This window comes from Cheilinus undulatus, linkage group 15 (genome assembly GCF_018320785.1).
Source record: "Cheilinus undulatus linkage group 15, ASM1832078v1, whole genome shotgun sequence".
In the NCBI taxonomy this organism is placed as follows: domain Eukaryota; kingdom Metazoa; phylum Chordata; class Actinopteri; order Labriformes; family Labridae; genus Cheilinus; species Cheilinus undulatus.
This window is the reverse complement of record NC_054879.1, coordinates 29,409,816-29,423,934: the sequence shown is the minus strand read 5'-3', so window position 1 is coordinate 29,423,934 and position 14,119 is coordinate 29,409,816. Positions and strand designations below refer to the sequence as shown.

General features: G+C 38.9%; 1 protein-coding gene across 1 annotated transcript in view; it reads left to right on the top strand.

The window, feature by feature from the left end:
* pdia5 (protein disulfide isomerase family A, member 5) overlaps window positions 1-14,119 on the top strand; it is a 114,447-nt gene that overhangs the window by 86,957 nt on the left and 13,371 nt on the right. The window contains exons 14-15 of the mRNA XM_041807244.1: window positions 363-493; window positions 8,176-8,246. Of these exons, the coding sequence (XP_041663178.1) occupies window positions 363-493; window positions 8,176-8,246 (202 nt within the window). The remainder of the gene's footprint in view (window positions 1-362; window positions 494-8,175; window positions 8,247-14,119) is intronic.

The window sequence follows — 14,119 nt, the reverse complement described above, 5'->3', positions numbered from 1 at the left end:
CAGATGTTGAGGCATGAGACAAACAATCAAATGGGTGAAAAGTAGAAGCAAATAGGTATATTTTCCTCTCTGAGTGAAAAATTTATCTTTGGAAAGGATCAATGCTGCAGATGCATCTGTGATGACGTCAAGCCATCTGCTGCAGCCAGACTCGATAAACAGACACAGTTTATCTACTATTGTAATATATCACTTCTATTTATATGTTGCCAATTTCCTTTGTGGAAATTCTTTGAAAGATACAACACATTTGTATTTCATTTCACTTTTAAGTCCAACTTTACTGACTAAGTAAGATATGCCTTAATGTTTGCCCTTTTTAATGCATGAGCAATACTGAGACCACCCTTTCATATCTGCAGTCCACAGGCCCCTCCGCCACCTGAACAATCCTGGGAGGACAAGCCGTCCCATGTCAGCCATCTTGGATCAGAGGATTTCCGAGAGGCCCTGAAGAAGAAGAAACATGCTCTGGTCATGTTCTACGCTCCCTGTAAGAGCTTTAAGTCATTCATATCAACTGTTCTCAACAAAACAGACCCCACTAAGTAGAGGTCTGGAATAACTCATTAAAGGTCAATATGTAAGTGGAGTTAGACACTTAAGGGTATTTTAGAAGTGTTTATGAAGTTGTTGTCATAGTCCAGTTCTAATGTGATCATTTCCTGGATTTAAACCAGTGTGCATACATAGCTCAGAGCTGCCTGTCAGGCTCCTCATGCACAGTATTTTTACCCCACCTAAACTATGGGGAGACTGAGACATGATTCACATGACTGAGAATAGATCCGTGCAAGTTAAAAAAAGAGAACAGCTTTAATTTCAGGGTTCCTGGAAAACATTAAGTTTTATTGCTGCTTATAGCTAAACCCTGAGAAAAAGACGAATGACTAAAAATGTCGCTGATAGCAGAAGTTGACCTGTTTCATCTTTTAGATAGAAACAAATTGCCTTGGTTTTATGTATTTACTGTCATAACAAGTCCCTTAAAATGTATCTTTGCCCAGTGTCTGTGTGTCTGCCAGCAGTTTAAATTACAACCTGCTTGAGTCCATAACAAATTTACAATTATTTAGCTACTGATAATGGTTTTTAAATCTCTGTGAATTAATAGCAAAGTAAGAATGAATTATGAGACTAAAAAAGTTTCTCTCAAAGTGATGAACCCGGAGAATTATATCAAACTCTGCAGCTCTAATTATCTTCCTAGTCTCTTTTATATTGTTGTGTGTTCACTGCACATAATGTATAGTTAATCTTCTTTCCAGCAATAGCAGCAGGCAGCTTTGTTCAATATCCAAGCACAGATAAATCCATTGTACGTTTCTAGCCTGTGCCAAACAGTATCTAGATGTGCAAATAAAAGAAATACAACAGAATCTGGAGTACAAGTCGATCTAGTCTAAAGACGCAGTCTCTTTACAGGGGTCCTCAGAGGTTTAAAGGTTAAAACTGGGATGCAGATGGTATAGCTGTTGGGTCGTGCCCCTTGTACAGAGGCCATGGTCCTCCAGGCTGGTGGCCAGTGTTCAAGTCTGTCCTGTGACTACTTTTACATCATTCCCCTCTCTTTTTCCCCAACCAACTCTAGTCACAGTCCTATCTCTCTAATGAAGGCAAGTACAGTCAAAACACTTACAGTTTTTGTGCATTTATGTAGCCTTCTTAGTACTATCTGTTAAGATATAGGTATAAGATAGGTATAAGGTATAATTTGAAGTTTCAAATCCTGTTTGTTATTATTTAAGGATAAGTACGAGTACCTGATATGAGTACCATTATTCAAGAACTGTTTCATTACTCACACACTATGTACCCTGCTTTAGGCTACAATATTTGGACTGATATAGTGTTATATGTGTACTCAAACTTTCTGGGCTCCTGCAACTGAATATACTTGTTAAGAAATCATAACAAAAAAGGAAAAATAATCAACTGTAATCAAAGGTATACCTCCTCCATCCACAGCTCTGGCTTTATTAGCAGAGTGAGATTACAGAAGCAATACCTGCTTTACAGCGGATAAGATGACTCTCAGGAGACATATGATTCAAAAGGCAAACAAATTCTAGCCTTGTTAGCACTGGTTTGCATGTGTAGTTTGTGATGGTACCAGAGCTTATAATGGAACTGGTAACTTAAGATATGCTCATGTTAAGGTTTTTTTTGGAAAGAGAAGGCTTCACTGAGCCAATGGTGTTTGTTGAGTTAAAGTAAAAGCCACCACTTTCATGCGTTTTGCTCTGAGGAGAGGCTTCCGTCTAGCCACTCTGCCACAAAGTGCAGAACGGTTGCAGGGATGGTTGTCCTTTTGGAACTTTGTCCCATCGCCACACAGAGCTCAGTCAGAATTACAGTCAGGTTTTGGTCACCGTTCTTACTAAGGCCCCTGATTGCTCAGTTTGGTCAGGCTAGCAGCTCTTGGAACAGTCTTGGTTGTGTCAGACTTCTTCCATTTGGGAATTATGGATGCCACTGTGCTCTTAGGAACCTTTTAGCAGAATTGTTTGTAGCCTTCCTCAGGTCTGTGCCTGTCAACAATCCTGTCTCTGAGCTCTGCAGGCAGTCTGACCTCACAGCTTGGTCTTCAGCTGTCAGCTGTAAGGCCTTCTATAGAGAGGTGTGCGCCTTTCCAGTCATGTCCAGTCAATTTAATTGACCACAGGTGGACTCCAATCAAGGTGTAGAAACATCTCAGCAAATATCCAGAGAAATGGGAGGAACCTGAGATAGATTTAAAGCGTTGTTGTAAAGGATCTGAATACTTACTGTCTGTCAAAGCTGTATTTAATTTTTTTAAATATAAATTTGAAAAACTTTTTAAAATTAGGTTTTAGTCTGTTATGCTGGGACACTGAATGTAGATCAATGAGAATATTTGATACTGTAGCATCAAGCTGCAACATAACAACATTTTTAAAAAATTGAAGGGGATCTGCTTACTGAATACACCGTATATTAATTTTACAATATAACTTTTTGAATTGATTCTAATAATATATATATATAGATGCAAACACAAGATTTAAAGGAAAGGACTTCTTATTTACTAAGTCTGGACCACATTTTTTTTCTTAGTTTTCATTGACTAAAACTAGACAAGAACTTTCATGAGTGAAAAGGACTCAGATGTGACCAAAACTAAAGAACATTTAAATTAAAATACTAAAACTAAATGTAAAATAGCTACCAAAATTGACACTAATGCCATTGTTTTTTTACATGCAGGATTATGAATTTATAAGGATGTAAAACTGTTAAAAGTGACACCACCAGCCTGGTCTGCATTGATTTGCAGCATACTCCTCTGGTGCCAATGCTTACACTTTAGCAATGAAAAATGAAAGAGACACTATTTTGTGTTTGTCAAATAATCATCTAAAAAATGTTGAAATGTTGATGAGAGCCTCTAGAGAACCCCCGCTTTCATCTTTAGCACAAAATAAGTATGCTGTTTCTCTTTAAAATGTGACTTTCACTTAAAGGATGGAAAGAGTCCCCATTCATGAGCTCATCTTTGAAAAGGATTTCTTTAAAAATACAAGGACGCCATGCTGTCACACTCTTCATCTGAGTTTTCAAATCAAAACAAAGAGAGCATAGAGTAGCTTAGCTGCTTAATTATCAATAGGAACCGAGACACACACCTGCACCTTTGTATTTGTGTTTTGCCCTTTGTGTCTGATGTGGGCTTCAAAGCCAGACCGGGAGTATCAGTCAGGCTGCTGCCTCTCTTGGCATCTTCACCACTGCCTTCTACAAAGAGACACTCCAGATGTGACATCAGGCAGTAACAACCTGCTGCACTGGAGCCCACCCTGTCCATCTGTCCCCTGATCAGTGCTGTCTGATCAGTGAGGAGCTTTCGTCATGTCGAGCATTTGATGAGCTGCAGCTGTTTGATAAGACGTTGAATCAGGAGCTACTTCAGAATGAACAGTCAGATTTAAAACAAAGGTTTAGGTCATAAACTTAAATCTGCATTAACAAACTCAAATTCCAAAACAGTTAGGACAGTGTGTAATATGGGAATAAAAAGAGAATACTGGGATTTTCAAATTATCTTCAACCTATATTTAACTGGAAACAAAGACAACAAACTTAATTTTTAAAAAATTAGTCATTTAATTGTTCTTTGAAGATATACACATGTCCTGAATTTGATACCTGCATCATGTTCCAAAAAAGTTAGGACAATTGCATGTTTAACCACTGTGTTACACTTACTTTTCATCTAACAGCACTTTAAGCATCTGGGGATTAAAACCCCTTGTTGTTGAAGTGTTGAAAGTGAAATTCTTTCCAAATCTTGCTTGAGTTATATCTTAAGTTGCTCAAAAGTGCAGGGTGTCTGTTGTTGTTTTTCACACTTTTTGGTACACAAATCATTTTTAATGGGAGACATGTCTTGACTACACGCAGGCCAATCTAGTACCCTTACTGTGAAGCCGTTCTCATGCAGAATTTGACTCAGTGTGTACTCACTGAAATAAGCAGGTATGTCCCTGAAAAGATGACATCTGAAAGCAAGCATGTGTTTCTCCTAAACCTTTATTTACCCCTCAGTATTAATGGTGCTTTCACAGATGTGCAAGTTACCCATGCTGTGGGCACTGATACATCCCTGTAAAATCACATATGCTGGCTTTTGAACTTCATGTTGATAACAATCTATATGTTCCCTTTTCCTTTCTAGTCTGAGGGATTTTACAGTCATTATTAGAAAAAATGATCTGAAATGTGAACTTGTCAAACCATACCACACTTTTCTACTTTAGGTCAGTTCATCTCAGATGAGCTCAGGCCCAGAGAAGGGAGGATATTTTATAGGCTAAATGATGCTAAATACAATACAATACAATACAACAAGATTTTCTAAATCTTCCTGTCCTGCAGCGCAGGGATAGGAGCCGTCCACCACCGTTGTTTCTTTGCTCATTAAGGGAGATATGAAGTGGATGATCCATGCTCCCCTGAATGGCCTCCACCTTGCTCAGTGCGCGTCTCTCCACCTCATCCTCCAATGAGTTCAATTTGATTCCGACCACAGAGCCAGCTTTTTTAACCAGTTTGTTCAGACGCCTTGCATCCTTGTGTTTTACACTGCCTCCCCAGCAGACTGCAGCATAAAACAGAACACTTGCCACCACAGACTGATAAAACATCTGCAGCATCTTACTGCAGATGTCTATTGATCGGAATAATAGGATTAGTAGTTACCGGACCGTGATCACTGAATTTATTTGGTTAAAGGCCGGAGCACACTGATCTTCTCTGAGTCAGCTGTTAGTTTGGACAACATAATGAGATTGAAATAAATTAACAGTGCTTTATAGAGCCTGATCTATTAATTTTTAAGACCATGATTCCCAGAGAAGGTGCAATGAGGAACCTGGCACAGACTGATTTTAAGTTAAAATGTTTTTTTTGTTTTTTTCTCTTTTAAACCCAGACAAATAATTAATTTTTTGTTCTGTGGATGAAATTTCGGTCAGCCACGTTTTTTTCTTGGTTGACTATAGGCCTAATGATTTTATGGACTGTAAATCTCTGCATTCTGTTTATATTCGTGTTTTACAAAGCATTCCAAGTTTTCTGGAATTGAGGGGTTTGTGAATGCCATTTCATCTGCTTTCTATTTTGTTTTTTTAATGTCAGCCAGTACTAAGTTGATAGTCAGTTTATGCCTACAATATTAAATGAAACCAGCATCTATTTGTTTGGTATTTGGTGCCAGAGTGGTGATGTTTTGATCTAATTAACACAGATGCAACTGATGTTAAGCTATCTCCTAATTGCCTTGTATACATATTTGGTTTGCATTCTTTGTTAATAGACTTTAGTTATAAGACAGAAGAAACAAGGCTATTACACTGCCATCTGCTTTTCTCTGAGCATAAATGTTTTCTCTGGCTGTAATTATGAGAAAAGTTGGCGAAAATGTTTGTAAAAGCAGAGGAGGGGAATGATAGAGGCGGGTGTCATTACATAGTACACTTACCTTTAAGCTGCTTTTAAGCAGTGTAAATGGTTGGCGATAAGTGAGATGTGAAGACATACTGTATTCCTCTACTTAGCGTGCTGTGACAGCCCGCTTTCATTTAGTTGCTCTTGTGGGCTCTGAGGTAATCTTTGAGGAGTTACAGTGACCTGCCTTCTCACTCTTGCTGTGCACTCTTCATCTGTAAAGGTTTAAAGGCCGTTTAATGTCAAGGATAAAGAGTACTTCAGCAGGAAATGGATTTCTGCTGAATGCTGGCTGAGGAAAGCAATTCTAACAAATGAAGGGAAATGGACAGCTGCAGAGTTGATGTATAATTTAGTTGAAATAGAGTCATCGATGTGCAGGTGAATGTCTGTGGGCATGCTCACAACAGGAAAAAGAAATCTGACTTTAACCATGGCCACCATCAGAGAGTGCACTTTCAAATCTATTCACTCTGTGATTTTTATGTTAATTATTCTTTTAATGACTCAGGAATTAATCCTGAGAACTTTGGTTAGTGCTGGTCCGGTGTCAGTCGTGGGAAACTAAATGCATGAAGTTTTCCTTATAATGACAATACTTGCATTTATAAGATATGGAACTCCAATCACAATATACTGAAAAAGGTTAAAAGTAGAAGAAAGAGGGCTGATTTATTTGTCACATATGGATGTCTGTAGAAACTTTAATACAGAGATATATTTTCTTCCTTTCTTGCATGATACAATTAACAAATCCCCAGTCCGAATATCAAGATTTTTTATGAAAACACAAAGTGCTCAACGTATTTTCTTGCTAGGTAGACTTACTGTGTCTCTACTTTATGACATGACACTTTAGTTTTTAAGGATTATTTCCTGTCCTTCAGTAATCAGATATGATGATGTATCATAGGCGTTGGCTGTAAATTTACAGCAGTGGATGGAATGGAAATAGATTTTTACAACAGTCTAAAATCTGGTTAATACCAGTTAAATCCACTCGGCTTGTTATAGTGCACACACAAGACAACATTATTGGCCCCAGTAGCTCAATCTTTGAGCTGTGTTGTTGGTTAATGAAATTAGCATAGCAGAGGGATTTGTGACAGACCACAGTCCATAGTGAGCCCCCTGATCTCCTGTAATGTTATTATCATGGGCTATGTGTTGTATTGTATTATGGGTTATCCTGTGATTTCCAGCACTAAGTGCTTTACATTTCTATATCATCAATAAATGAATTTAACTTTGCCCTTAGATAAATTAAAATAATCAGCAAAAGACAAAATATATTAACATCTGTACAGAACAGCCAGTTAGTCATCAGCATCTTTTTCATTATTGTTCTCAGCCTGACCATCTGATATCAAAAGTCAACTTAAGAAACACGCAAACAAATAGGTTGTGATAAAAGTGTAATTTTTAGACCTCATTACAAAGGCTTTTTCTGACTGGAGGTCTAACCCCAACAGTGTACACTGGTCACCCTCTGCCTGTTCTCTTCTTGAAAGGCTATTTGTAATGCAACAGCAGCAGCAACAATAGTTTGATTGAAATAAACAGCAGAACTGGGTTTTTTTTTCCTACCAAAGAAGTAGCAAACAACCAACAAAGAAGGACGTAAAAAGAAAAAAGACATCTCGTAGATGTAAAACAGATTAAAAGAGCAGTGCAAAAACACATCATTGAGAGAGATACAATAACAAAAAAAATCTTCCCCCTCAGATTGATGTTTTTCATATAACCAAGTCAGCCTTTCTGTTATTAGATCATCCTGCCCCCACTCACTTAACCTCAGTCTGGTGCCAATAGGTGTGATCTGTGGTTGTGGCTCCTGCTGTTGTATTTCTGTAAGTATTGATTCACCGTGAATGGAGGGCTGCTGGAGCACAGCAAGGTTGTGTTTATCACAGCAATAAAGAGATTTACAGTCTCTCATAACATGCAAGTGAACCATCTCTAATGTGGCGTAAACCTCTAAATAACTGCAGGATCGTGAAGGGCCACATGCTTTATTGCCATGTTGATGTTGAGTAAATGATGTATGGAGGTTTGTGTCTGTGAATGTCAGCGTGTTAGAAGCATCATTTTATGAGACATTATTGCCTATATAAGGCTCTTTTTAGGACGTGGAGCTGTATGTTTTAGTTTTAAATGTGTCATGATGAGCTGTAATAACATCCCATCTGTGTGTTTCTTCTTTTTCAGGGTGTCCACACTGTAAAAACGCTGTACCACATTTCACCACAGCTGCAGAGCTCTTCAAGGAGGACCGCAAGGTTAGTGCTGCTTGTTCACACATCCAGTTACATAGATACCATTACATAAAGCAACAGGAGGGCTGTGTTAAGGATCTTTCAGGTCTGCTCAGGCTAACGGTACTGGTTTTATGTCAAAGCTGCAGTTAGCAGAGAGGTGCAGTATTGATTTAATCTCTGTGTCTAGTGAAATGTAAGGGAACAGGTTAAGGATGTTTATAGTCGAACTGAGCAGAAAAGCTGGAGGAGGAGGAATAATGTTCTGAGTGCAGTCAAGATGAACACTTGGTAAATAGAGTAAAATTAAATGTTCACAAATAACAACAACTAGAATTTATTGACAAATAAATACTGTCATGTGTTTAAGTTTTAGGCAGGTAGGGGGCTTAGGATTCATCACAGGCCTGATGTGCCACAACCCAGGGCTGTAGAGGGATAGTAGGAGGGCAGCCGGAGTCAAGCTTGACAGATGTCAACACTTGCGATTGCTCAGCAGCCAAGGTCCGGCTCGACTACATTTCTCTAGTCTCGGCCTTTTCACTCCTGGTGATATGCCCAGAGACCACCTGCAGTTTTCAAGCCATTGGGACATCCACAGTATGGCCAGGGGTTCCTGGCAACCATAGTACCTACCTGGACAGTTCCTGAGGCCATGCTTTCTTACCACCCCTTATTCCGCCCTAAGGGTGCAGACTTTGTTATTTTGTCAAGAGATTTTTTTCCCATGCGCCCAGGAATGTGCAAGGACATCCAGAACACAACCAGGGTTGTGTCAGTCCTCCTACCCACCCCATGGTGCCCCCATGGTCATACCTGCGATCACGCTCCTTACTTCAGCCTCAGTTTTTGGCCCAAACATGCCTAAAGTTTTGCACAGTACTGTATATTATGATATTCTTTTTCAAAACACTTTGACTTTAGGCTGCCTAAAAAACATCTTCTAAAATCTAATAAATGGAAACATGAAATTCAAAACAATTAAAAGCTAAACTCTTGGCTTTAACTGTATTTTACTTCCTTTGGCCATAGGCACGTTAGCAACATTGTTGTAATATTAATCAACATTATAACAGCAACACAAAGTGAGTGTGCTCGCTTTACAAACTATCTGTTGGCCTGTGTGGGTTTTTTACACAAGCTGTGTGCTGCAATAGATCGACTCAGTTTGTCTTGAGCCTGGCACTGCAGCAGTTTTTGAAATATTATAATGGCTTAAATAATTGTTTAAAGGTGTGAACTCCAATCCACTTTCTGCTATTTTTGGTCCGCCCATAATTTTTATGCTAAAATGCCTGTAGAATCTCAACCTTTCCAAGTATAAACAAGTCATAGACATCTATTTTTTTCAAGACAACCTGGACCATCATATGGGTGCTGCAAAGATGTCAGATGAATGTATTATAAATGACCAGAAAGACCAAGTTAAAGGGCAATTCAGACATTTAATCTCATAGAACTTTATACAAATCACTGCCAGATCAGCAATGACCAAGCCTTTTTCATATCTTTATTTAGTAACTACAGGTCTTGCCTATCAGGAGAATAAATAAAAACTTTCTGACAAACCTACAACAGAAGCTATCACTATCATTTATCTCCATAAAACCAGTTCACATTTTTCGCTCATTCTGTAGTCCAGTGTGTAAAATACTAATTAATCCAATTTTAGGAGCCCAATTGGCTTCTTTTTATTGTTAGGGCCATAGAAGACTATTTTTTCTTAACTTTCCAACTGGCAGATTACTATCTTATCACTTTTTTATCTTTGGCTGGCCCTGATTGGTCGCTGTCACCAAGAAAACAAATAAAAGAAGAAATCTGATTTGTCCCAGGAGTTAAAAAAATGTCAGTTGAAATGACTATCTGAATTCAGTAACCTGACAACGGAAGGAATAAAAGCTTTTGAGTAATGGTTTGTTTTACTAATTAGTGCCAGGTACCAGTGACTGGTAGAAATTACCATAGACACCTTAGCCAAAATATGATGAGGCTGGCTAATAAAGTTCTTTGCCTTCCTTTTTGTCAGAGCCTCCCAAAGTAAACACAACTCTGTTTGCCTGACTCCATTAACTATGGGACACACTTTTACAATGTTATTTACAATATTTTTGTCCTTAATGAATAAACCATTAAACCAGGAAATAAAATGTCTAAAGGTTGGACCAGATTACACAGACTGCACCAGATTTTGGCCCAGTTGACATTTCGCAGGAGGCCATTGATGATTTGGGGAGACAGAAAGATCACATATCTAGAAGTCACCAAAAGGGTCTAAACTATGTATTGGAGGGATTTATTAATCATTTTATTGTTGAAAAGGTCAATTAAAAGCTTCAGTTACAAGCCAAATCTTAAAGGTCCCATTGCAAATGTGATAAACTGCATCTTGTTGCCATCACCATCTCAGACAACACAATAGAGGATCAGCATCAAAGTACCACTGAAGTTAAGGTTTATGGCTCAGAATATGAGGAAAATATAATGGCCTTTTTACCATCTTTACCAAGAGTGTCTCTCCGTTAGTTTGGTGCTACAGTATTTACATTGAATCATTCAGCATAACGTTTGTCAACCTATGTTATCGGCTTTTACAGTTAAGTTAATGAAGCTAAGCTCCAGAAGTTAACGTTAGTTTAACTAGAGCCCTTTGGCAACAGCTAACAATGATGTATGATCACCAAAGTACAAAAACTAGAACAAAATAGGCCAATGAACTCCCAACAAACAAAGTGACATAACGAACAACGCAGCTAGGAGCTAACGTTAGAGATGTTAAAGATAATTTTACATTTCTTTCCAGCAAAGTGACAATATGTTGCCTCAAATAACATGTTGACTTACCTTAGAACAGACGTAGATATCCTTGTTAGTTTTATTCATGTTGAGTTGATGTTGTGGTCTACCGCACAAGTTTATCCAAAGAAGACACTTTTCTCGGTTGAGATGTGGCTTAGGAAAGGGAAAGGGTAAAAAATACACCCCGTCACCCATCCTCTCAGGATACCTTGTGTCGTAGTTGCATGTACCCCATGAACACCGTTTGACCATTTTTAAACTTAAAATAAAATAACTCATAACCGAACAAAAACTGACTTTCTGCAATGTATTTCAATGGACGTCTGGGCAGAGGATGTCTGAGTGTATGGGAATGGCTGTACACACTGTGATTGGCTCATCGCATTTGAGGGCGGGACTTAGCCATAGGTCAGTTGCATCACTGAAGCCCATTGTGAAAGTCTGACCTGAATATGAATGCCTGGAACATAATCATCAATGCTTTCAGGACACCCAATGGAAACGCTTGGACAAGACTGGCATGTCAGGATTTTTATCCTATCTTCCGCATAGTTTGACACCTTAACCAAATGTCAACAGCAACGTCTTGACACCGACTAATAGGACATAATTTCTCCCTGCCTCTGTATCATTAAACATTATTATTTTATAACAGTGACATTATACAAGACAGCACACCAAATTGTTTTTCCTTCCAGGGATCTTCTGTTTACATACAGAAAAGTTAGCATAGCTAGCTAAGTTTACATTTGTACTTCAAGTTCTATTGGAAGATCATGCTATTATCTTCTTGATACATAGGGATGAGTCCACAATCATTTCTTCGTTGTTGTTTAGTTCTTTTCAGACCACGAGACCTCTAGCATCACATACAGCATTTCGTCTGTCACTGTGATCCCCTTGAGCTTCTACCCCAGTGATCTATGATCTGTCTCTCACAGTCGCGAAGACAGACATGACGACAGCATACAATGATTTGTCTGGGTAACACTCATAAGGACAAGATTTTTGTTGCATAGTCTGGCACAGTACCAACACCAAAGCAAAAACAATGTATGAGGTCAGATCCGGCATTAATAAGGCCTTTAATCATTGGTATTCAAAGAACTCCGAATGTTCCTAATATTTGTCTCCATGCGTCTGTGAGGAATCTGACCACTTAGCTGAAGCCCACACAGTCTCATTTAATCTTCGGTGCACTTGGGGCTTCGGGGTTATTCAAGGTTCATGCAATCACAACAGGACACACTCCTCCTCATTCTCCATCATCTTCACTCCTTCTCATTCCTTTTCCCTCTGGACTTGTGTCCCGACGTACTCCCACTCCTGCTCTTCCTGTTAATACCCTCTGACTGCAGAGCTCATTATTTTTCTGTAACCTCCTTAATTCTGTGACTCCAACACATTTGTTAAAAACACACGGCCACGTGTCTTGGATAACTTAATGCTACAATTGATCACGTCAGTTTACAAGAAAAAAACTTCATGTCACCGTCTTTTGTAATTTTTTCTTCAACATGCTTGATGTTAACCAGACTTTATTCCAAAAGTGCTCAGGATAATGTCACTCCCTCATTTGTTTGGAATCTTAAAAAATCACTGTCAGATGCTTGAAGCAGTGACGTATCCTGAACAATTTAGTCATCCATTTTTCTGAGGCAACTCTTTGCAACATTTCTCAAGAACATTAAAACTCACAAGGAAAAAAATGTTTTACTACAGTATAAGTCTAAGGATTACTTTAACTTGACCTCTGCAAATGCCACATACATCTCCTCCTTTCATGGCTGCTTTATTATTAGAGAAAACACTGAAATTCATCACTTTTTAGTGAGTTAATCATGAGACACTTGTAGTCATCCAGACTTACCTAAGATTTGATAAATCTGATATTGTGCAATCGTTCTCAAAATGGCAAACCTGTAACTCAAACTGCTGTTCTTTTGCACCATCTAACAGTAGGAAATATTGATTCTGTATTTGTAATAGGAACGTGTGACTTATAAAACAGTCAGAAATGTTATTTTAGATCCAGTATCTAGTGGCCACAACAGCTTAAGGCACTCTGGCATTGCTTTCCCATTCAGCTGTGATATTTGGATCAGTTTCCCTTTGATGAAACCCCCACAAGCTGCCGTACCAGGGGACCCTCGTATCTGTGAAGGTTACATAAATGCACAAGTTTAAGATCTCTTCCCTCTCGTTGTCCCTCCAGTGGCCAGTGGAGGTGTGAAGCTGTGTTTGAACAAGAGTAAATCTGAGAACGGGGCATGTGTTTACTTGGCAATCCTTGCTATTTATAAAGCCGGAGCCCCAGTGTGTTGTACCAGGCCAGTGCTGATCAGTCTATTAGCTGCCCTTGCCTCATTTACTAAAGACAAACACAAGCTAAGCTCACGCTTTGAAGATGCAAACAATTAAAAACTCCACATTCTGTGCTGTATGTCAGCAGGGGGCCTGGGGACATGATTTTTTTCTGGGCTGTTTGTGTTTTCCACACATTCTTACCAATAGCTGCATTAAAGGGTCACACTTGCTGGAAGTGCTTATCTTCATATGGATGAATTATCCACAGAAAGATGCTGGCCCCCTTTTTTGATCAAGTCCTTTTAGTACTGAGCATGTAGCATGCAGAGCTTGCAGATAGATTATATGGGCAAAAGTGTTTATCCGCCCTGACCATTACACCAACAGGGACTATAATGACATTGTATCCAAGTATATGTTTTTCAGTATGGAGTTGGTCCTCTTGTGCAGTCATAACAGTCTCCACTCTTCTAAGATGGCTTTCCACAAGATTTGAGTTTTTTGTGGGAATTGGTCCTCATTCATTCTGCAGAGCATTTATGAGGTCAGGCACTGAAGCTAGACAAAAAACGTTTTGCTCACAACCTCCGTTCGAGTTCATCTAATGGGGCCTGATGGGGTTGTAGTCAGGGCTCTGTGCAGGCCTGTTGAGTTCTTCCATACCAATCTCATCAAACCATGTCATTTTGGAATAGAAAGGGCCTTTCCTAAACTGTTGCCACAAAGTTGGAAGCATAGCATAGCATCCACGTAATGTATTTTTTTATACATTTTTCTGTGTGTGTTCATTA